The following is a 23,883-nucleotide window of genomic DNA, read 5'->3' as shown; positions in this document are numbered from 1 at the left end:
AAAGTTACAGAGGTCAGACACCAGATTGGCTGTGGTGGCATCAGGGATGGTGTTCCTGATTGCTTGTAATCCATCTTTAAGTGGAATATTAGTGTACAGAGCCTCTATATCCATTGTGGCAAGGATGGCGTTATCAGGAACTTTTCCGATGTTTTGTAATTTCCTCAGGAAGTCGGTGGTATCTCGGATATAGCTGGGAGCATTGCTGGCATAGGGTTTAAGGAGGGTTTGTCCTCCTTGCTTACTGTTTTTGGTTCTCTGTGTCTTAAACATTGAGTCTGTTCTGGTCTGGCTATGGTCTGAAGAAGTGGGTCTGTCCCACGAAAGCTCACCTAATAAACTATTTTGCTAGTCTTTAGAGTGCTACTTGACTGCTTTTTGTTTTGATAGTGTATAGACTAGCACAGCTTACTCTCTGTTACTATTCATTTAGTATTGTTTGGCTTGCCTCTGCAGGCACTCTTCGAGATTTCTTTGTGTCTTAATTCACTGAATACTGCAGGAAGTTTCCTTTTTGAGAGAGTTACAGGGCTCTAGGCTAATGTATCAGATAGGTAGGGCAGTTAGTCTGTATCTTCAAAACAATACCTTATAGACTGTGCACCTTACAGATCAACAGATATTTTGGAGTATAAGCTTTCATGGGCAAGGACTTGCTTCGTCAGAAAAAGAATATATGGACATAAATCAGACATCAGGAATGCTAATGTACAGAAGCCTGTGGGAGAACATTTCAATCTCCCTGGACACTCAGTGGCAGATTTAAAGGTGGTTGTCCTGAAACAAAAAAAAATCAAAAATCAAATGGAGAAAGAAATCTCTGAGCTGCATTTTATTTGCAAATTTGACTCCATTAACCATGAATTAAACAGAGAGTGGGAGTGGCTCACAGCTTACAAAGGCAGTTTGTCTGCTCTAGGTGTTCATATCTCCCCATTAGACGCCGACAAAGGCTCACGTCCCCCTGTCTGATCTGACTTGTTTTTTCCTCCTTTGATGAGTACTATTGATACTGGGCCATTTCCACCTTGATGAATAGACCTTGTCAGCTCTGGACTAACCTTTTACTGGGATCCCATTCTTTAAACATTCCTCTGAACCCCCCGCCCACTGATGCATCTGATGAAGCGGGTCTTTGCTCACGAAAGCTTATGCTCCAAAATATCTGTTAGTCTATAAGGTGCCACAAGACTTCTTGTTGTTCTCGAAGCTACAGACTAACATGGTTACCTCTTTGATGCTTCATCAGATGTGTGAGACAGAGACAGTGAGTATGCTGGCTGCTGGGGAAGTTTGAGCGAAGACTACAATGTCTCTTTAAGACACAAGCTGTTTCTACACATGCCACTTTCTTCCTAGTAAACAGCCCGAAATATGCTAATGAGGTGTGGATGCAAATTCCCAGTGCCTCATTAGCATAAGGTCACAAGGTTTGGAGTGCAGGAGACATTCTTCCGGACTCCAAAACGACGTGTAAAAGCGTGGCCCCTGGGGGTTTTTCGAGGCCCTTTCATCCCAAAAATTTTCGGGAAGAAGGGGCATCCAGAAGAAAGACTTCCTTCCAGAACAGCCCCCGGGGGCCGCGCTTCTACACATTGTTTTGGAGTCTGGAAGAGTGTCTCCTGGACTCCAAACCATGTGGCATTATGCTAATGAGGCACTGGGAATTTGCATCCACACCTCATTAGCATATTTCGGGCTGTTTATTAGCACGCCACTTTCAGTGGAAAGTGGCATGTGTAGAAACAGCCTTACTGAGAGTTCTGCTGCTCTGTCCTGAGCCCTTTTGTCTGTCCTACCCCACTCTGCAGAGATGGGGCACATGGGCAGGAGAAGAGAGAGAGAGATGGACTCAGTTATACAGTAGCTGTTCAGAGAAGATCACAGCAGCTCTGGGTCCTCCTGAGCCAATCTCTTTTGCCCTGTTCTTCGGAGATGGGTATCAGGGCAGAGGGACACCACTTGGCTCTGCACTGCTGGCAGAAGGGGCCGGGGAGCTGAAGCAGGCCAGAGCAACCTGGCAGGAAGAGACACCTGAACCCATGCTGCTGGCTGGGCACAGTCTGCTGATCAGATAGGTCTCCCTTGAATTTCCCTTCCACTGCCCCACCTCCCTGCCCATCCAGCCCCATGGGAAATTGCATGGTTTGAAACCCCGCTCTCTCAATATCAGCAGGCTTGAGCAGTCACATTCTCTAAGGTAGCTCAGCTCCGCCTGCATCCCAATGATAGTACCAAGGGCTATGTAAGTTAAGAATACCCATACCTAGACAGTCAGCGAGAGGTAGAACAATAGATTTCACTCACGTGGGAAATGAATGTTCATTTCCATGAGCACCCATGCATTTGCATTTAGAGTCCACTTCCTGTAAACCTACAGCTTGCCTGAACAGGTGCTGGGGTTACCATGTACCAGAGAAAGAGAGTTCTGGGAAGTTGTCCCTCAGTCCCTGGGAAAGTTATGGAGGGGATCCTGTTTGAAGCAGGGGGCTGAACTAGATGACCTCCGGAGGTCCCTTCCAGCCCTATGGTTCTATGATTCTATGATATATTAAACTAATCCCAATGCTTGTTACCACTCCAGATACAGGCTAGAGACTGACGGAACCGAAGCGGAGGCAAACCAGTCAGCTATTAACCCAGGGACGGAGTAGCTATTCAAATTTATTTCCTGACAAGCAACTGAATGAGGACAAAGATGCTGTGAACTTTTCAGATTCTTCAGAAATCCAAATGATGGACACTACCTTTTAAGTCCCATGCATACCCGAGCAATCATCTCTGAAAGGAGATCAGAGGGGAAAGAATGGATTGACAGGTGTACAAGGGAAGTGATAGCTCAATGGTTTGAGCATTGGTCTGCTAAACCCAGAGTTGTGAACCCAATCTGTGATGGGGCCATTTAGGAGTTCTGGGGCAAATAGATTAAAAAAAAGATGGTGCTGTGTCCTGCCAAGAGGGCAGAAGAGTAGACTTCATGACCACCTGAGGTCCCTTCCAGCTCTACGAGTGGCATGTCTCTATACATACCTAAGTACAAAACAAAAAAGCAGTCCAGTAGCACTTTAAAGACTAACAAAATAATTCAAGCAGGATCAACTCCAACTAAGTCATCCCAGCCAGGACTTTGACAAGCTGGGACATAAAAACCTCTAGGGATGGAGATTCCACCACCTTTCTAGGCAACACATTCCAGTGCTTCACCACCTGTCTACCGAAATAGTTTTTTCATAATATCCAACCTACACTTCTCCTTCTGCAAATTCAGACCATTAGCTTTGTTCTGCCATCTATCACCACTGAGAAGAATTTCTCTCCATCCTCTTTAGAGCTCTCCTTCAGGGAGTTGAAGTTTGCTTTCATATTGCCCCTCATTTTTTTCTGCAAACTAAATAAGCCCAAATCCCTCCGCCTCTCCTCATAGGTCATGTGCTTCAGCCCCTTAAACATTTTCTAACCGATTATTTTGTTAACCTTTAAAGTGCTACAGGGCTGCTTTCTTCTGTTTTGATAGTATATAGTTTAGCACGGAGATCTCTCTGTTACTATACCTGGGTCCAGATGGGGAAACGTTAAACCAAAATTTTTCATTGTAATACAAATATCACAAAACAAACTTTCCTGTCATACAGGTGTATCAAGATCCAGCAGCAGAGCTGTTGGAATGTCTGCATGAAGGAGCAGTCCTTCCTGGCTTTTGCTTTAGAAAGTATTCCAGAAGTGCACGACCTTCTCTTTGCAATGGGTTTGTGCTAGTAGCTGGTCAGCGAACACTCCTGTGAAACTGTCTACTGATAAACTTGCATTCAGTAACTCTGCAATCCCTCTCCAAGACTTTCCTGGGAGAACAGAGCCACTGGTCTGTGTTTCAGCAAATACTATAGGTGAGGTGCAGGGCCGGGGAGTGTGAGCGTGCTTGGATGTGGTTCACACTCATCACCTCTCCTAATATCCTGGTTGAAGTAACTTGCACACTAATGTGGGTATTAGCACAAATCTCGTATTTGTATTGGTCACTCGTTTGCGATGCCAGCTCTTCTGCTGACCAGCAGAAGTAATTGTCTTTGTCAGCTTGTAAATCACCAAATACATTCACACCCTTGCATATTCTAGGGGGCCAGAATGTCCCACGAGGATCATCAGGTAAGGGGAAGTTAATAGATCCCAATTCTGATGGAACTGACACACACGCAGACACACATGCAACAAAACAACTCAAAAATAGCAGGAAAGATGAATACAGTCACTGTTCTCCCATGTGATGCTGACAGACCCAGGTTGCTGGCCCCAGGGATAGAACCTGCAAGCACAGGGTCTAAAGCCCTGCACTCTATGACATGAGCTGAAAGCTAACCCCCACTAGTAGAGCCAGTGCAATCTAACAGTTCATTCAGACACTTTTTTCTACTGCTTCACATGCTTTACACAACAGTGTAAGTACAGTATTTCTATCCCAATTCATTTATTTCATAATAAGGTGGAAGAAAGTCATCAGGTTTTCAGTATTAATCCACTGGGATATTTTTGCATCTTTTTGTAAGTAAGTAGTTTTTAAGTGAGGTGTAACTTGGTGGTACGCAAAACAAACCTAACTCTTGAAAAGGGTACAGTGATCTGGAAAGGTCAAATGGTACATGTTTCAAGACCTCAGATTACCTTAAGACCGTGTTTCTCAACCAGTTGTATGTGCACCCTTAGGGGTATATGAGAGAAGCCTGGGGGTACTAATCATTGAGTTTGAGAAAAACTGATCTAATCTGCTGTTCTGATTCCTTTCAGGAAGGAAAGTCCAAAAGTTCTCAGAGTTGTCCTGTACATTATGTCAGCCACCAATGGCACCAAATTCAACTATGCAATGCTGCTTCTCACAGGGATACCTGGACAGGAACATGTCTACCTCTGGATCTCTATCCCCTTCTGCTTAATGTATGCTGTTGCGATACTAGGAAATTCAGTCATTCTCTTCATTATAAAAACAGACACAAGCCTCCATGAGCCCATGTACATTTTCCTTTCCATGTTGGCTCTCACAGACATTGGTTTATCGATAGCCACTATACCGACCATATTGGGCATATTCTTGTTTAACTCCAGGGAGATCAGTCTGGATGCCTGTTTTGCTCAGCTGTACTTCATCCACACACTTTCATTCATTGAATCTGCTGTGCTGTTGATGATGGCTTTTGACCGCTTTGTTGCCATCCGTGACCCACTGAGATATGCTTCCATTTTAACCCTTCCAAGAATAGCCATGATGGGACTCGTGTTTGTGTTAAGAGGGGTGGCCCTAATATTCCCACTCCCCTTTCTCCTGAAGCGGTTCCAATACTGTCGAGCCAATGTCCTCTCCCACTCCTACTGCCTTCACCAGGAGGTCATGAAGTTGGCTTGTTCAGATATCACAGTCAACAGCATCTATGGCTTGTTCACCATAGTCTCCACGATAGGATTAGATTTACTGTTCATCTTTCTATCTTATGTGATGATCCTCAAAACTGTGCTGAGCATCGCATCCCACGCAGAGCGCCTCAGGGCCCTTAACACCTGCGTCTCCCACCTCTGCGCTGTCCTCGTCTTCTATGCATCGTTGATCAGCTTGGCTCTGATACACAGATTTGGGAATCGCTCTACTCACATCCTTCAGATTCTCCTGGGCTATGTCTACATGATGGTTCCTCCCTTGATTAACCCAATTGTTTACAGTGTGAAAAGCAAACACCTTCGTGCAAAGATAATCAGGGCATTTGTCAAGTGAAGGATGTGTTTTTTCACAGGGTTCCAGCTCTAATGACACAGGAGAAGAAAAATATCAGTGATGTCCATGGTCACTTAGTCCAGCCTGGATTCTGTTCCTCTGAGGCCCCTTCCCCTACCCCATCTCCACCCCTAAGACCCAATGCCTAGTTCTTGCCATAGCCGAGCTGTGGTTAGAGCTGCTCAGGGACCCAGGGTCACTGTGAGGATAGGATCTCTAGACATACCCTCATTATAATTCACAGGTCAAGCAACCCAAGGAAGATGGAGAATTCAGGCTCCCCCTAGCAGCCTTTCTTCCCAGGTTATCTCTTGCTATGATCCACCTCTGTCCTGGCTGGGAATACAAGCCTCAGGGGAAGTGGGAAAGTCAGGGATGTGGCAGATGTGAATTTTTGTTGACTTCTGCAAACTAAGCGGTGGGTTACTGTGCACAGATGGGCCAGAGGACAGGAGAGCAGATGTTTCAGGGAAGACTGAATTATTGTGATCCCACAGTGTTTTAAGTATCCCAGGCTGAGAGTAAATCATTGAAAGGGCTCTCTGGGAAGGTAAGAGTGTTGACTAGTCTGTGTACAGGTAGATAATAGCCCTGCTATGCCTTATAGTGGTAATGGGAGAATAAATACTTTCGAAGTGCTCAAATACTCTGAGATCCAAAAATGAGGTCTATGTGAAGGTTCCTCAGAGCAACATCTTTGGAATGTGTCTGTACAAGCTTCTTACCACAGGGTCCTGGGATGCTGGCTTCCGGGAAGTGACTTGATACCAGCACCTTAGTTCCTGTGGCAGATGTGGGGCTACTTGAGGGTGACTGGGAGGTAGGTGGTTTCTTATGGGAGTGTTGGAGTGATGCAGTGCACTCACAGACTGGTGTTCACAAGCTCTTGAGGCTGAATGGATCTCATTGCCAAGCAGGAGACATGGGGGATTCATCTTAGGTGCTCTGGCTGGAATAAAGCAGTCTGAGGGGAAAGGGCAGCTTCACACTTTGGACCTGTACCACAGACACAGCTGAGCACTACAGTGACTGTGCCCAGGCTCATACAGGTTTCAGCCAAGGCTGCTTCCCTAAGGAATAGGGAAAACAGATGACAAAGTGTTCTCTGGGACACAGGGAGATGAGTCTGGGACCCGAGAGCTCCTTGGCTTCTCAAAAGAATATAAGTCAGGCCAGTTCTGTTTCTCCCATCTAACTTCACTCGTTGTCATAGGTGGCATCGATGAGAGGAGACATGACAGATGCTTGAGTTTCTTTTTTCTTTTTTTTTAATTTACCTTGTATTTGGTGCTGTTGCCCACTACATCTACTCATTTTAAGGAGACTGGAGGTGACCATCTAGCTGTGGCAAAGAGCACAGTGGGGGACGAGATGGAGGTGTTCAGTGGGACCTTTTTGTTGGTAAGTGTTTAGTGAGGATGGGGTGCTGGTTCACCTTGAACAGAGGGCCAATTAAGAACATAAGAAAATCAAAATGACCATATTGGCTCAGACTTATGTTCTATTTAGCCCAGTATCTGGTCTTCCAGTTGTGGCCAGTGCCAGGTGTCCCAAGGGAATCAACAAACCATGGCTGTCATTCGATCGCTTGCATTCCCAGATTGTGGCAGGCAAAGGAAAGGGATTCCATCCCTGACCATCCTGGCAAGTAGAAACTGATGAACCTACCATGCATGGATTTAACTAGTTCTTTCTAACAATGGGCTCTTCAGTTCACCAGAGAAAGTTATAAAAGGATTCAGTATCTGAAAGGTGCAGCTAGACATATTCAGATGGGAACAAAGGCGTAATTTTTTAGCAGTGAGGGTAATTAGCCCTGGGAACAATTTACCCAGGGCCATTGTAGATTATCCATCCCCGATAATTGTTAATTCCATGGAGATCATTGTGCTAACAAGTCCACTCTAGAAGTCATGGTGGGGCAGGTCTCTGGCCTGCGCTATACAGACTATCAGTGTAGGTGATCACAATGGTTCCTGTTTGCCTTGGAATCTACCAGTGGTGTTAATAGCCCTGGCTACTGTATGGGGCATTGTGCTGGAAAATACGTTACAGCCTGTGAGATTCTGGGACACAATAAAAATTGGCACCAGAGCTAAATGTCATAGGGAGACTTCAGCTCTCTGTGCCTTATGATGGAGAAACAGGACAATGAGTTCTTCACAGGCATCCTAGCAGATGAGAGTCTCACCATTAATAGAGCACCGTTTGATGAGGGGGTTCCGGGCTCCTCCTGCAGCTTGGTAGTAAGAGAGGGAATTAGGCTGCGCTTTCCGAGAGCGAAGGGCTGGTGACTATGACTTGGCTGAACAGACCCTGCTTGACTTCCCCTTGCTCAGACTCTGACCCTCTCCCACTCCATGAACAATGAGAGCTGATCTAGTGCTGGAGATAGACCACACACCCCGCACCCAAATTTCCACAATCACCACGTTTCGACATTTGGGACAGCTACCTCTGGGGCAGGAGGTTGTTTGGGTCCAATGGACAGCTAGCAGCACCATTTGGAGCTGGGCTTTGAGTCATGCCCCTTTCTATTAGCAATGTGCATGAGCTCGTGTACCCAATGTGTGCATGTCTCATGCCTGCACATGAGGAGAGACCCTCTGAACTATACCAGAGGTACCAGGGACTCTGACTGTCACAAGATGGGAGTAGACGAGAGATGATGGATTACTTAATGATTGCACTGATTCATTCCTTGTCCTCTGAAGCATCTGCAGTGGCCAATGTCAATAGACAGAACTGTGGTCTAGATGGAGCCTTAGTCTAAAGCCATATCTTCTTCTTCTTCTTCTTCTTCTTCTTCTTCACTAAACAGTCAGCCACAGCAATTGTTCATCACTGGGTCCATACCTCCAAAACAGCAAGGGCTGAATCCAACAGCAGAACTGAGTTGATGAACTAATGAAATAGAGGTTCTCCCTTGCTTCCACCCCAGGGCTGGTGGAATTTTATCCTGGATTTTATGAGCCACTCCAAGAATGGTGTTTACAAGGTTATCTCTGATGTCCACATTATAAAAGCGTAAAGTGCCACCTATAGACAATGACCCCACTACTCTGTAGACACAAGCAATCATAAACATCTCCATTACACATGAAGTCATTTCACTTTATGCCCAATATATGGTGCTGGCCTTTTGAGTGGAAAGCTTCCTGCTTTGTCTGGTCAGAGCACCACAGTGTTAAGGTTTTGCAGCCCTAACCCTAACCCTTCCCGTGACGGGGAGGATACGTCTGGCATGCATCTTGAACTTTATTCTCATACTGAGATGATGTCAATGAGGTTGGTTCCATGTACACAGTAAACAGTCCATGGAAGATGGTGAAACACCAGTCTGATAGAGAGCCTCCATTAAGAATTAAGGGAACTGGTAGGTATAGAATCCAGAGAGCAAAAGCTGTATATTGATTTGGCATTTTTGTTGCTGAAAGAGATTGGAGACATGGGTGGGCCTGATCCTACATTTTTGCAATGTTGTCTATGACAAAATGTACAGGAGTGCCTCATGAAACCTATTGAAGCTCTGTTCTAGAAGAAGAAAGTAATTGGTGTAGTCAAGGTCTGTGAGTGAGAGATTGCTGATCTCAGCGTCTTTGGACTGATGGACCACTGCACTATTGAATCTATTGCCCAACAAAAGCAAACAGAAGCCATAATGAAACCCAGCTTAATACCAGGTACTGATTTAAAAGACACTGACACACCGTTCCCCATATGAACATGGGCAGTGGCTCCCTTATACAGTTCTCTAATCAAGTCCAGGAGAGTGGTAGGGACACTTACAACACAAGGTCTTCCATGATGCCACATAGTCATCTAAACCAAATGGAGCCTGAAGATCAACACAAGCTAGGCAAGGGCTTCCTGAACACAAGATGTGTCTTTGACAAGAAATCAAGGGCCAAAATGACATCTAATGTGGACCTGTTCCTCAGAAAGTCTAACCGTTTGGGGATGTTTCTGAAGTAGCAAAAGGCATTGGTTTGAATGCTTAAGTTGTTAAATTGCTACTCTGAGGGTCAGACTGCAGCAGACAAGCCCTTTTCCAGAGGCTCCCTCTGTCACAGAGTTGGTGTAGCCACTCTAGCATATGTCCATGGTAGGGTGACCATACATCTGATTTTGGCCAGGGCAATCCGTTTTGAAAGCCCTGTCACAGCTGCAGAAGGAGGCTTTGAAAGGAGGCATTTCTCCTATTTACTATTGCTGACTTCATCAGCTGGCAACAGCAAGTGGGACGCGTGCCCACTCCTGTCAAAAATGTGTGGAAGTGGGGTGTGAAGGAGTATTGAGGGATGCCTGAGGAGGTGCCAGCTCTCCACAAGGGGTTAGGCAAAGCTGGTGGTGGGGGGCAGGAAGTCAGCATTCAGCTATAGTAGTCACTTCCTGAAACCTAGGTGGGTCCCTATAGGGTACAAGTGGTGGTCAACAACTTCACACAGTGTTCAGGGAAAGGGGAGGGCTCAGCTAAGCAGCTGGGGGCATTCCGTTTTCTCTTTGGGAAATAGGGTCACACTCAGAGCCAGATGGACGGATAGTGCTTCCACCTAGGGGTGTGATCCTGTAGCGCTAGGGCCAAAGGTGCCTACATTGAGCCAGAGCTGTGCTGGAAAACAGCTTTGCCTCCCTGAAAATTTTGACACCCGCCCCAAAAGTTCCCTTTTCATCCATGCAATGGGATGGGCTTCCCTATGCTGAATATGGCACGCCTGGCAAAGTTAGTCTTTTCACGCAAATGTCCGATGGGTGGGAGGGGGGGCAACGCATAACCAGCCACTGCTTGGAGCCTGCTTGCACTCACCAACCACTGCACTGACAGCCTGCAGCCACTGCAGGCAGCAAACAGGACTGGCACCCCCTGCTGGCCAAGAGGAAGCACACAGCTGCAGCTGCACTGAAGGACCAGCAGAGGGAGGGCATAATAGAGGGCACCACATCTTCGACCTGCCACCAGCTGTAAACATGCACCTCACCCGCTTACCAGCCATTGGACTTCCCCAGTCCCTGCCAGTATGCAGGCTGCTGGCCAGCAGGGGTCTGGCCAGCAGTGGGGCCTACCACGAATGAAGGTGAGGAGACAGAAAATACAGGACAATTGCCTGTTTTATAGAAAAATGTGGGAAACTTGATGGAGAGCTTAAATATGGGACTGTCCCTTTTAAAAGAGGATCTCTGGTCACCCTATCCGTCAGCACATCCTGCCAGCAATGACTAGTGTGACAGTCCCTGGTAACACATCTCTGATGAGCCTGTGCTGGTCCCAGAGCAGTTGTGGAAGCCCAGAAATAGTGGGCGGCTGGGTCTGGCTACCCATGGATCACTCAGATTTGTACCTAACTTCAGGGGTCCCTGGATCTTGGGTCCCCCTTGTCATTCCTCAGGGAGAAGGGAAGGGACTGCCGCTCCTGGAACAAGCTGAGGGAAATCACCACGCATGGAGCATTGTGGGATCTCCCTGCCTTGGCCTGCACTCTGGGTTTGTAATGCAGGAAAAGGCACCACTGGGGAGAAAACTGGTCCACAACATATAATAAGATTATTATTATTATTATTATTATTAGTCACTGAGATCACATTTGTGACAGCACCATTGTTGCCACTTAGCTGGCCCTGAGATGACTAAATAGAACCACACAAACAATGTCGACAAGCCAATATTCCAGGAATGGAGCCTGCAGCAGGGCTGGGGCTGCAGTCCAGTTCTGTAGCATCACCAGCCATCCTCTGTGATTTGGACTCCCGCACTTTGCCACTGGCTGTGATTGGCTGGTGCACACAAAGCCAAGCAGCTTAGCCGTTCCCTGATGGCCAAGAGTCCCCATGGTAATGTGCAAACATGTTTCATAAAGGCAGTGACCTCCCTATCTGAACATGTACTGCCTGTTGCCCGTGCAACCTCTCCGATGACTCCTTGTGATTTAGGGTGAAGACGTCTGGTGTCAGCAGGTCTCCTTCTAGCAGGAATTGGGTAGGTTGGCAGGTTTCATTAACTTAAAATTTCAAACTGGAGGGCAAAGGCTGCCAGCTGATCACATTTCCAGGATGTTCTGTGCAGAGGAAGAGTCGTCAGCTGGGCTGTTGGGATGCCACATGGTAGGGTGGAAGGATAAGTGGTGCTAGGTAGCTTAGTCAACCCTCTTGTGTGTGTGCCCTTGGTCTGCATTGGGCATCCTGTTGCTTAAGCCAGGATTTCCCAGGGGGGCCCCAGGGAATATCAGTGACTAATTCACAAATTAAAAAGGAAACACAGAGCATTTTAAAGACTAACAAAATATTTTTTTTCAAAGTAATAAAATCATGTATTAGGGGATGAGCTTTTGTGGGGCAGACCCACTTCTCCAGATCTGGAAATAGTGCTGAAAATGAACTGGCATGAGAAATATATTTCACAGAGATAGAAAACAAACACACAAACAAACAAAAAAATGAACAATGACTAATCAGCTTCTGGGGGTCAAAGGGTAGGGAGCAAATTACTTACTGCAAGTGTCCATTAAATTAAGAGAGTTGCCTGAGCTCACTACTAATATCAAAGATGGGGAAGCTGTCTTAGTTCACAACTTGTGTCTGATTTATTGGATTCTCAGAAATGTAACCAGGAGATGCATTTTCTGGCTTGTTGGTGAAGTCTGGAAGTCAGAGTTGTGTTGCTCTGTGGTAACAGGTCCAAGAGGGCATAGTTCTGTTTCCAGGCTGGCTGAGGGCTCCTGCATGTCTGCCCTCTGAGAGCCATATGTCAGGGCTCATAGCCATCCTTATCTGGGGGTATAACCCAGTGATCCTTTCCCCACCTCCTGACCAGGCCTTTGGCTAGAGCACACTGCAGGACAGCTGTGTTTGCCCTGCAGGTGAGATTAGTGACCAATCTTCTTCAGCCAAAATACTGTTTAATCTGAGGAGCAGGAAGAAAGTGGAATGTGGGTGAAGAGGGTTTTCAAACAGCAGTCTGTATGTGTCTCTGACCCCAGGCTGTCATGCCCTGACAGGGAGCCAGGAAGACCGAGGGCCTTCAGACTTCCCCAGCAGTGTCTGTGCCTGTCAGTCTGAAGAGTTTCTCACAAACAGCTGGCCCACATGGACACAGACTCCCAGAACCGGCAGAACAAGCTGTGTAATGTGGCTGGAGCCTGGAAATAGGCTCATATCAGCTTTCAGCTCTGGTGTGGTCTCAACCTCCCTCAGGTACTCACTGAGTGATGGCTTTTCTTGAGCTGCTGCTTCTCTTCCTGCTTGTTTTCCAGCAGCCTGCTCTTAACATAGCCATAACAGCACCATCCCAATGGTGAATCCTATAGAGCTGTACAGCAAACGTCCCAAAAAGTGGGTTTAACACATGCATTCACTGTCACAGCTCAGTTCCCTCTCTGTCGCAAGCCAGGTGCTATGTAAAGTCGTTGGCAGCACGTGCTGTGTTTGTGAAAGAGACCAAGAAAGGAAGAGAAGTCGACCACTTTCCTGGAGCAGTAAAGAACCTTTGCTATGAATACTCATATATTTATCTCTGATCCATTTCCTGGAAACCCTCGTGGTGCCTGAATAATAGATGCTGGGGTTGCTAAGTACTGGAGGGTGAGCACACAAGGAATGAGCATTTCATACACTGACCCCAATCTGTGTGACCGCTCCAGACGCAGGCTACAGACTGACAGAACAGAACCCGAGGAGAACCAGTCAGGCACTGACCCAAGGCTAGAAGAGCTCCTAAACATTGAACATTCACTCTAACCTGAGCAATCATCTCTGAGGGAAGACCAGAGGCAGAGAAATGGGCTGACGTGCTAACGTACAGAAGTATAAAGGTTACGTCGAAACATGTCAGTGTGCTATAAACCAAACTTTCCCGACAGGCCTGGACAGGCCTGCCAACGAGGGGGTGGGCAAGAGGCCAGGGAGACAGCTTCACATTTCAAAGAAGGTTGCTCTTGGCTGCCTCTGCTGCTACGGCCATAGCGGCTTGAGGCCTGGGCCCCTTTGAAACACATACAGGTGTGCCATTCCCCTGCTCCGTGCAGCTCTGACGGCCGCGGGAGAGGGCCTAGTGCCATGCTCTGTGTGGCAGAGCACTAAGAGTGACTGCCCTCAGCCCAGCCCCTTCTGCCCAAGGCTTCACTCCTTTGGGGAGCATAAAGCAGGGTCCCCCACAATTTGCCTCCGGGTCTATCATGGCTGTCAGCCCCGCAGTAGGTGCAGCGGTAACTTTACTTCTGAAGTGGCTTTTACTTTAGAAAGTGTTTCAGCGGAACTCCACACTCTGTTTTCAGTGAGTCTGTGTCGTGAAATCTTGAATGAGTACTTGTATGACACTGTCTCCTAGTAACTGCCGAGAAACTCTTTCCACCAAAAAAGTCAGGCAAGAACAGAACCCCTGGTCCTTTGTTTCTGCAAAGAGTAGAACTAAGGTGAAGGACAGACTGGAGTGTAGAGGTTGTACAGGTTGAACCTCTGTAGTCTGGCACCCTCGGGAGCTGACTGGTGCTGAAGGAGGGAATTTGCCAGATAATTGGATGTCAATATTTTCTAGCAGCATTACCGCCACTTCCACTGCTCACTGGGCTCTTAGAAGACATTTAGTGGTAAATTACAGCTAAAGAGCAGCACAGAACACTGAGAGCTAGGACTGGTGGCTGGAAACACAGTTTATGGGACCACAGTAAACTTGGCCACATCCATTATAAATGATCATCTGGCTAACTAAAATCATGCCAGATTATGGCTGTTGCCAGACAAGAGAGTGCCAGATTAGAGAGGTTCAATATGTTTATAATTATGCCAATCACATCTTTCAGGAGCATGGCTGAAGTAATTTGCAATTAACTCATTTGTGATGCTAATTCCTTTCCACCCAGTTAAAATAACAGTCTGTATCAGTTGGCTAACTTTACAGATATCTAGAGAAGGCTCCCCTTTGCACACAGGAGCGCAATACCACTAATCATTTTTGTTGCCCTTTTCAGAACCTTTTGCAATGCCAAGATACCTTTTTTGAGATGAAGTGAGCACATCTGCTCACCATATTCAGGATGGATCTATGTAAAGGCACTATCATATTTTCTCTTAGCATTTATCATTTTACAGGTTCCTATCATTTCTTGTTTGCTTTTCTGGCTGCCCCTGCACATTGAGCAGATGTGTTCTGATTCCCAACCACAATGAATCTAACGTCTCACTCTGAGTGGTAGCAGCTTAATTAGACCCCATAATTTTATATTAAGAAACATTAAAAAAGGGTTAGAGAATAAGACAGAGAATATCTTATTGCCCTTGTATAAAACCATGGTAGGCCCACATATTGAATACTGTGTACAGACGTGGTCTCCTCATCTCAACAAAGACATATATTGGTATTAGAAAATGTTCAAAAAAGGTCAACTAAAATGATCAGGGGTTTGGAACAAGTTCCGTATGAAGAGAGCTTAAAAAGACTAGGAATTTTTCAGCTTAGAAAAGAGGAAACTAATGAGGGATATGATAGAGGTGTATAAAGTTGAGTGGTGTGGAGAAAGAGAACAAAGAAAAATTATTTACTTGTTCCCATAATATCAGCACTAGGGCACACCAAATGAAATTAATGGGCCGCAGGTTTTAAAACAAATAAAAGGAAGTTCTTTTTCACACAATGCACAGTTAACCTGTGGAACTCATTGCCAGAGGAGGCTGTGAAGACTAGGACTATAACAGGGTTTTAAAAAAGTGGCAGATAAATTCATGGAGGTTAGGTCCATTAATGACTATTAGTCAGGATGGGTAAGAAACAGTGTCCCTAGCTTCTGTTTGTCAGAAGCTGGAGATGGATGACAGGAGAGAAACTGCTTCACCATTACCTGTTCAGTCCACTCCCTCTGGGGCACATGGTATTGGCCACTACTGGCAGACAGGATACTGGGCTGGATGGACCTTTGGTCTGACGCAGTACGGCCGTTCTTATGTTCTGATATGTATAGTTTGGATTATGGTTTCCCATGTGCATTAATTTGCATTTGTCAACAATGAATTTCATGTGCCATTTTGTTGCCCCATCACGAAGTTTTCTGAGCACCTTGTGAATCTTTCCACAGTATGCTTTGGAATTCAGAGTCTTGTGCAGTTTTGTATCATCAGCAATTTCACAACCTTCCTGATTACCCCTTCTCTACATCATTTATGCATAAGTTGAATAGCACTGGTCCCAACATAGACCACTGGGAGACAACACTATTTGCATCCTATTTTATAGCCACTTACCAATCCATGACAGAATCTTCCCTCTTATCTCATGCACTTCATTTGATAAACTACATATTTATATGTTTATATGGGTAAGCAGAAAACTTAATCATGGTAGTGAAGGTTGTTTAAAAAAAATCTTGGATGGGCTGTAAGCCTTCCTGATTTACGCCACAAAATATGTCTAACTAGTATATGTCTGGGGGAGACTTTCCCTGGGAGAAAAACATGTCATAACTGTGCACTGAAGAACTTCTTCAAACGTCCTCTGCAACATTTGGTGACTGGAAGCTGGGCTAGATTGATTACAGATCTGACCCAGGCTGGTAGCACATAACTTCCTAGTGATGGTGTAAATCCCAGACAGTATTTTTGCTGATCCTCCTTAAGCTCCTGGAAGTTTGTAGAATTACAGTTCGAGCATAAAAGTATGATGTTAGATATCACCTGGTTTCCTGTTCTGTTTCCTTTCAGCAAGGAAAGTTCAAAACTCCTCAGACCTGCCATGTACACTATATCAGCTGTCAATGACACCAAATTCACACATGAACTGTTCCTTCTCACCGGGATACCTGGACAGGAAGACATCTATCTCTGGATCTCTATCCCATTCTGCTTAGTGTATGTTATTTCACTAGTAGGAAATTCATTCATTCTGTTAATTATAAAAATAGAGCCAAGCCTCCATGAGCCCATGTACATTTTCCTTTCCATGTTGGCTGTTGCAGACCTATGTCTATCGATAACCACCATGCCGACGATACTGGGCATATTCCTGATTAACTCTAGGGAGATCAGCCTCCATGCCTGTTTTGCCCAGCTGTTCTTCATTCACTCACTTTCTTTCATTGAATCTTCTGTGCTCCTGTTGATGGCCTTTGACCGCTTTGTTGCTATCTGTAACCCACTGAGATATGCTTCCATCTTAACTCTGCCAAGAATAGCTAAGATGGGACTATTGTTTTTGTTAAGAGGGTTGGCTGTAGTACTCCCACTTCCAATTCTCCTGAAACGGTATCGATATTGTCAAGCCAATGTCCTCTCCCATTCTTACTGCCTGCACCAGGAGGTCATGAAGTTGGCTTGTTCCGACATTACAGTCAACAGCATTTATGGCTTGTTTATTACGCTCTTAACAGTAGGGTTGGACTCATTGTTCATCTTTCTCTCTTATGTAATGATTCTGAAAACAGTGCTGAGTGTTGCTTCCCGTGTGGAATGCCTCAAGGCCTTAAACACCTGCGTTTCCCACCTCTGTGCCGTCGTGCTTTTCTACACGCCAGAACTTGGCTTGTCTCTGATGCACAGATTTGGGGGTGGCTCTTCTCACTTGATTCAGATGATCCTGGGCTACGTCTACCTGCTGGTCCCACCCCTGATGAACCCAATCGTGTACAGTGTGAAATGCAAAAACCTCCGTGCAAGGATAGTCAAGGTGTTTGTCAAGTGAAGGGTCTGTTCGTCGTACGGTTGCAGTGCTGGTGAGACCGAAGACTTCAATCCTTACCTCTGAAAAATCATGAGCTACTGACCTTCACTTTGTAGAAGGAGGTTCCTATAATGTTTAAGGTCTGGAACAAAGGAAGAGGGGCTGGTGAGGGAGAAGAGTACTTTGCAGGAAGGATGCCAAGGCAGGCAGCAGCAGTTACAAGGTGACTAAGTTTGTGGGGAACCAGGGCACTGGGGGACTTTTCACCCATAAATTGCTGTACTCATGGTTGCTCTGACCTCAGAATTCCTCTCGCTGCAGTCACGAAAGTGGAGAGATGTTGAGATTGTTTCCCATTACACATGGTCTGTCACTGTGCCATCAGTGCACTGGCCAGGAAACAAACTTCAGAGCTGTTGTGCAGTCACAGTCCTGGCTTTTCTGGAGCACTCTGGCGGCTGCACCAGCTGTGGCAGGGGCTATTCCAGGGGCACAGACACTCACCCTTCCCCTACACTTTCAGCTGGGTGCTTATGGCTGACTCTCACCAGAGACTTGAGTAATGAGGGAGCCCCAGGAGAAGTCATTCAGGCAGCCAGCCCTCTGAGGGCTCTGCACACCACACACTGCTGATCCTTCTCCCTGCCGAGGCAGAGCAGAGTGTGTGAGTGAGGGTCTGACATGCAGGAATCTGCAAGAGAGTCAGGCCATGATTCCCGCTTCTTCTTCTCTTTTGGTTGCTCCAGCAACGTGCAAAGGAGTGGCAATGGGGCTCACCTCCTGAATAGAGGCAAGGCCAGCTCCTGTCTAAGCTGAGCCTATTCAGTGCAGGACGATCTCCTTTTCCAAAGAGAAAAGCTGGGCATATGCAGGAGCCTTATCTCAGCTTTGACCCCGTCTGTAGCCAGACAGAGTCTCCCCGTTACAAGCCAGCTTGCTCATTGCCCCCGCCCCACTGAGGAGCACACAGGCTAACACCGTCCCTGACCCTCTCCCCCCCGTGGCATCTACCACATGTATTCCCTGCCAAGTCCTGCTTGCTTCTCCCTTTTGTTCCCCCAAGGCTCCAAATCCTGACCAGTACAGAAGCCAGAGCTTGACCACGATAAGAACCGCACAAGGATCCAGAGCCACTCTGAGGAGCACCAGACCTTAGATATGTCTTGGGCAGGAGGAATGGGGGTCTGAGAGATACGTCCTGTCTGAGTCACTGCCCCTCCAAGACATCACTCCCAGGAAAGCTGAAGAGAGCAAGGCTCCCTGCAGTGGCCTGGAATCCTTGGGTAGCTCTTACTGTGGTCAGGCTCCAATCCGGCTGTGGGGACAGAGAGCAGGAGTAAGGACAGGACTTAGTGGGAAGAGATGGGAAAGGAGCAGAGCATCATGGGAAGAGATTAAGCAGTGAGTGTGGCAAGTCTCAACCAATGCGGGTGCACAAGCAAGGCAGTGTGGGGCTTGAAAGTCAAGGAGAATTGTGGGGATATAGGGTAGGAAAGCCTTTGTTTTGGAGATGACTAAAAATTTCTACACCTGTCCTCAACAAGGGACCTTTCCTTATGAGTATTGCAGGTGGAGTGTAAGTCATTGCCAGTGCCGACAAGTCTCTGAGTCTGTAGGCATCTAATGGAAGAGCAATGAAGCAGCAGGGGGTCATTTTACATGTCTGGATGGGAGAAAGCCATCTGAGAGCAGAAGTCAGCTTCGCAGACAAAACTGAGTACAACAGTGCCTGGGCCCAGGCTCACACGGGTTTCAAGCTGTATCCCAGACCTGTCCCAAAACTACGTAAACTGGGACGATGCTGTCCTTCAACTCCAGAGCAAATCCTGTGCATCTCAGCTTAGGATATGTCAGATAAACGAACCTAGACGTGTTATTTTAAAACCATTTTATCTCATGCTTTGCACTGTTTTCCAATAAACCCTTTATCCTTATGCGAATAAAGCTCAGGCCAGGGGCGACTGTACAGCTCTGGTCATAGATACCAAACACATTCTGCAAAGAAAACAGGAACACATGGATGCATCATGATGATAAAATCAGCATAACAGCATAAGGGATAAAGGGATTATGATTGAATCAGCTAATGCCAGGTAACGGGCAGCCCCACATGTCAATATATAGGTCCAAGAGAGAATGAGTTTCCACAATAAAGAAATCCATTTACCAACTCTACCTCTGGCTCCCCTGCTCTTGTCTTTCCAGTGCCCCCAAATTCATCATCGTGACGTCATTATGATATGATTATGACATACTTATGGCTCATGCTGTACAAAATGTGATGTGAAGAATCTTATTAAAACATGATTTCGATAATATGATCTTATTAATGTGCATGTATTGTTTTTGCACGTGAAGTTCTGAATATTGTTTATGTATAAGTATTTTAAATGTGGGTGTTGTTAGCAGATGTTGACAGATGTTTGGCTGCATGTCTGCATTCTCCCTGTGTGCTATCCCAGCTGTACATGGACAGTCGGCAAAGCAGAGCCTGTGCAAACTGCCCAGTGACCTCATGATATGCTAAGATACTGTCACGAATGAATGCCTGCAAAGATTTTAAACACAGAGAAAGCAGGTTCTCTACTGGCAAGCAGCCAGATGAGACAACGGGAAGCAAGAGGGGGATTTTTGAAATGAAAGAGTCTTTCATTTGTGTGGCCGCAGGAGAGAGACACAGAGGTGTTTAAGCCTGACCAGGGCTGAAGGAATTCAGTCAATATCCAGGACACAAGAGCTGGTCTACACGTGCACGCTACTTCGAAGTAGCGGCACCAACTTCGAAATAGCGCCCGTCGCGTCTACATGCGTCGGGCGCTATTTCAAAGTTAACTTCGACGTTAGGCGGCGAGACGTCGAAGTCGCTAACCTCATGAGGAGATAGGAATAGCACCCTACTTCGACGTTCAACGTCGAAGTAGGGACCGTGTAGACGATCTGCGTCCCGCAACGTCGAAATTGCTGGGTCCTCCATGGCGGCCATCAGCTGGGGGGTTGAGAGATGCTCTCTCTCCAGCCCCTGCAGGGCTCTATGGTCACCGTGGGCAGCAGCCCTTAGCCCAGGGCTTCTTGCTGCTTCTGCGGCAGCTGGGGATCTATGCTGCAGGCACAGGGTCTGCAACGAGTTGTCAGCTCTGTGTATCTTGTGTTGTTTAGTGCAACTGTGTCTGGGAGGGGCCCTTTAAGGGAGCGGCTTGCTGTTGAGTCCGCCCTGTGACCCTGTCTGCAGCTGTGCCTGGCATCCCTATTTCGATGTGTGCTACTTTGACGTGTAGACATTCACTCGCTGCGCCTATTTCGATGTTGGGCTGAGCAACGTTGAAGTTGAACATCGACGTTGCTGGCCCTGGAGTACGTGTAGACGTTATTCATCGAAATAGACTATTTCGATGTCGCAACATCGAAATAAACTATTTCGATGTTGGCTGCACGTGTAGACGTAGCCAAGGAGATCTGGGCATACAGATATCTAAGTAGAAAGGACAAGTTTAGTCAGATGTGATCATGTAATTTTTTATTTTGGGTTTGGTGTGGGATTTCTCAGGCTGGCTGATGTACCCTCCTGTACACTGCAAATTTTAAACTGAATCCCAGGGAAGTAATTCTCAGTGCTTTAACCTACTCCCTTTTTAGTTGCTGTGTAACACTTAAGCCACGTCTACACGTGCCGGCTACTTCAAAGTAGCCGCGCCAACTTTGAAATAGCGCCCACCACGTCTACACGTGGTGAGCGCTATTTCGAAGTTGAAATCGACGTAAGGCGGAGAGATGTCGAAGTCACTATCCCCATCAGGAGATGGGAATAGCGCCCTACTTCAACGTTGAACGTCGAAGTAGGGCACGTGTAGATGATCCGCATCCCGCAACATTGAAAGAGCGGGGTCCACCATGGCGGCCATCAGCTGAGGGGTTGAGAGATGCTCTCTCCAGCCCCTGAGCTCTATGGTCACCACGTGCAGCAGCCCCTTAAAGCTGCCCACCCCCTGTGTTCCTGTGCAGGAAACTGAGAGCGCATTCAGGCGGCAGCACTGCCACGCAGCCAGCCTGCATGCACGCAGCAGCCCCAACCCACCACCCTGCACTGATGGCCGCTCACCAGCCACCCACGCGCCCCCAGGGCACCCCCCGCTAGGGGAGCCAGGGCTTGCAGCCAGCCAGCCAGCCAGGGAAGAGGCAGCGGGGCCCCTCCTGGATGGATGCCGAGATCCGGGACCTGCTGGGGCTCTGGGATGAAGAGGAGGTGCTCCAGGTAATGGGGAGCAAGAGGCGGAAAGCGGATGTGTTTGCTTGGCTGGCCGAGGGCCTGGCTGCCCGGGGTCAACCTGCCCGCACTCCTGACCATGTCAGGAGTAAGGTTAAGGAGCTGCGGCAGGGTTACGCCCCGGCCCGGGATGCGGCCAGACGATCTGGGGCCGCCCCCACCACGTGCCCCTTTTACAGGGAGCTCAGGGCCATCCTGGGCCCCCCGGTACACCTTCTCCCCCCAGGCCACTCTTGACACCTCGGCCGATGAGCCCCAGCAGGCCCCAGAGACGGATTGCGCCCAGGAGGCAAGCCCTGCACCCCAGGGGCCCCCTCAGGAGCCCACCCCTGGGATGCCAGAGGAGGAGGAGGGGGACTTCTCCAGCACCGGGGGGCTCCAGATCGCCATCCCGTCCCAGAGCTCCAGCAGGGCATCCGCCTAGTGGGCGTCCCCCGACCGTGGGAGCAGACCGTCAGGTATGTACCCCCCTTGGTGCACACCCCCGGGGTTAAGGGGCGGGGACAGGAGACATGACCAGGGACCTCCACATGCCCAGATGACCATGGCCCCAAGGACAGCAGTGGCATGTCCCTCAGAAGAGTGCATCAGCCCCTGCCCCCCAGCAGGACAGCGCCATGCCCCATCCCTGGGGATGGGGGAAGCGGAACCTAGGGTCCACCGGGGGGGGCACCCATCAGCAGCAGCAGCATCTCCGGGGGACGGGATGGGGAACCAGCAGCAGAGGGGTGGGGGGACAAGGGCCACGAGTCAGGGCCCACACTAACGGCTGTCTCCTTTCTTCTTCCCCCCGTGTTCCGCAGCTGCACCATCGGAGGGTCTGGAGAGCACTGGCGAGGTGTCCATGGTCCCGGAGAGCCCACTGGGGCCATCCCAGAAGGCCAGCCCCTCGGAGGAGCACCGACCAGCCCCAGGACGGGGCCGACGGCGGAGCCACCAGCGGATGGCCACAGACCCACAGCTGCTTGCGACCCTCTGGCGTCAGCTGGCAGTGTCGGAGCAGTGCCTGCAGGTGGAGGAGTGGCAGCTGGAGCTCCAAGAGCGACCGCTGGCCTGGCGCCAGGAGGCTTGGGGGGCCTTCAGGTGGACCTTCAAGCACATAGCGCAACACCTGGCCCCCCATGCCGCGCCGCCCGCCGCTCTGCCTGCCGCTCCACCCGCCGTCCCACCGCCGTCTGCCACGCTGGGGCTTGCCGCCGAGGCGGACCTGGGGCTTGCGGACATCGGCTGGTCGTATTTGCTGGTTCACCCGGCCCCCACCCAGCTTCGGCCAGGGCTCCGGCCGAGGCGAGGGTCGCGCCCTCCAACCCCGGGCGCCGGACATTAGGGGTGCGGGGCCGAGGACGTGGCCCCCCCTCCTTTGTACATATCCCCCATTTGTAGTTTGTGTTGGACCCCTGTTCTGTTCTGCTACCTGCCCCCCCATGTAAATAGTTCCCCCCTTTCATATATATATATATATATATATAATTAATAAGAGAATGCACTGTTTGCTTTCAAACAACATGTCCATTTATTTGCCAGAAAAATTGGGGGGGAGTGTGCTCTTGGGTGCTCTGTGGTATGGGCGTGGGGGCAGGGAGAGTCCTGCCAGCGTTCACCCCGCAGCCTGGTCAAAATGGGCTCACAGGGCCTCCTGGACATGGATCCCCTTGGGGTCGACCTGGCGACTGGGGGCAGCGGGTGGCTGCACATCGGCCCTGCCAGCCTCCACAGCCCAGCCCTGGAAGAAGGCCTCTCCCTTGCTCTCCACCAGGTTGTGGAGGGCGCTGCACATGCCCACAACATGGGGGATGTTGGGGAGGCCTGCATCCAGGTGGGTGAGGAGACACCTCCAGCGCCCTTTGAGGCGGCTGAAAGTGCGCTCAACCACCTGGCGCTCATGGTTCAACCGCATGTTGAACCGCTCCTGGCTCGCTGCGAGATGGCCTGTGTAAGGGTGCATAAGCCAGGGCCAGAGGGGGTACGCCGCATCTGCGATGACACAGAGGGGCATGGTAGTGTCCCCCACAGGGATCTCCTGCTGGGGGATGTAGGTCCCCACCTCCAGCCTGCGGCACAGGCCTGAATTTCTGAATACCCAGGCGTCGTGGGTGCTGCCAGGCCAGCCAATATAAATGTCCAGGAAGCGGCCCCGGCTGTCCACCAAGGCCTAGAGAGCCACCGAATGGTATCCCTTCCTGTTGAGGAAGCGTCCTCAGCTGTGCTCCGGGGCACGGATGGGGATAT

At 48.7% G+C, this 23,883-nt stretch overlaps 2 protein-coding genes across 3 annotated transcripts; both read left to right on the top strand.

Moving 5' to 3' along the window:
- Positions 1-335: 335 nt before the first annotated feature.
- On the top strand, positions 336-9,573 carry LOC142003208 (olfactory receptor 51G2-like). 2 transcript variants are annotated; one of them, XM_074979957.1, is made up of 3 exons: positions 336-351; positions 2,187-2,200; positions 4,784-5,755. In XM_074979957.1, exon 3 carries the CDS (start codon positions 4,820-4,822, stop codon positions 5,753-5,755), a length of 936 nt encoding a protein of 311 aa, XP_074836058.1. In that variant the 5' UTR covers positions 336-351; positions 2,187-2,200; positions 4,784-4,819. The 2 variants fall into 2 exon arrangements, with proteins under 2 accessions (XP_074836058.1, XP_074836049.1); XM_074979948.1 differs by lacking the exons at positions 336-351; positions 2,187-2,200 and adding an exon at positions 9,553-9,573 and having other exon boundaries at positions 4,820-5,740.
- Positions 9,574-14,265: 4,692 nt separating this feature from the next.
- Positions 14,266-17,414, top strand: LOC142003201 (olfactory receptor 51G2-like). Its single transcript, XM_074979936.1, has 2 exons — positions 14,266-14,309; positions 16,523-17,414. Exons 1-2 carry the CDS (start codon positions 14,266-14,268, stop codon positions 17,412-17,414), a joined length of 936 nt encoding a protein of 311 aa, XP_074836037.1.
- Positions 17,415-23,883: the final 6,469 nt, after the last annotated feature.

The sequence above is a fragment of the Carettochelys insculpta genome, chromosome 1 (genome assembly GCF_033958435.1).
Source record: "Carettochelys insculpta isolate YL-2023 chromosome 1, ASM3395843v1, whole genome shotgun sequence".
NCBI lineage: Eukaryota > Metazoa > Chordata > Testudines > Carettochelyidae > Carettochelys > Carettochelys insculpta.
Note: the sequence above shows the minus strand (reverse complement) of the source record. Positions and strands in the feature narration are given on the sequence as shown.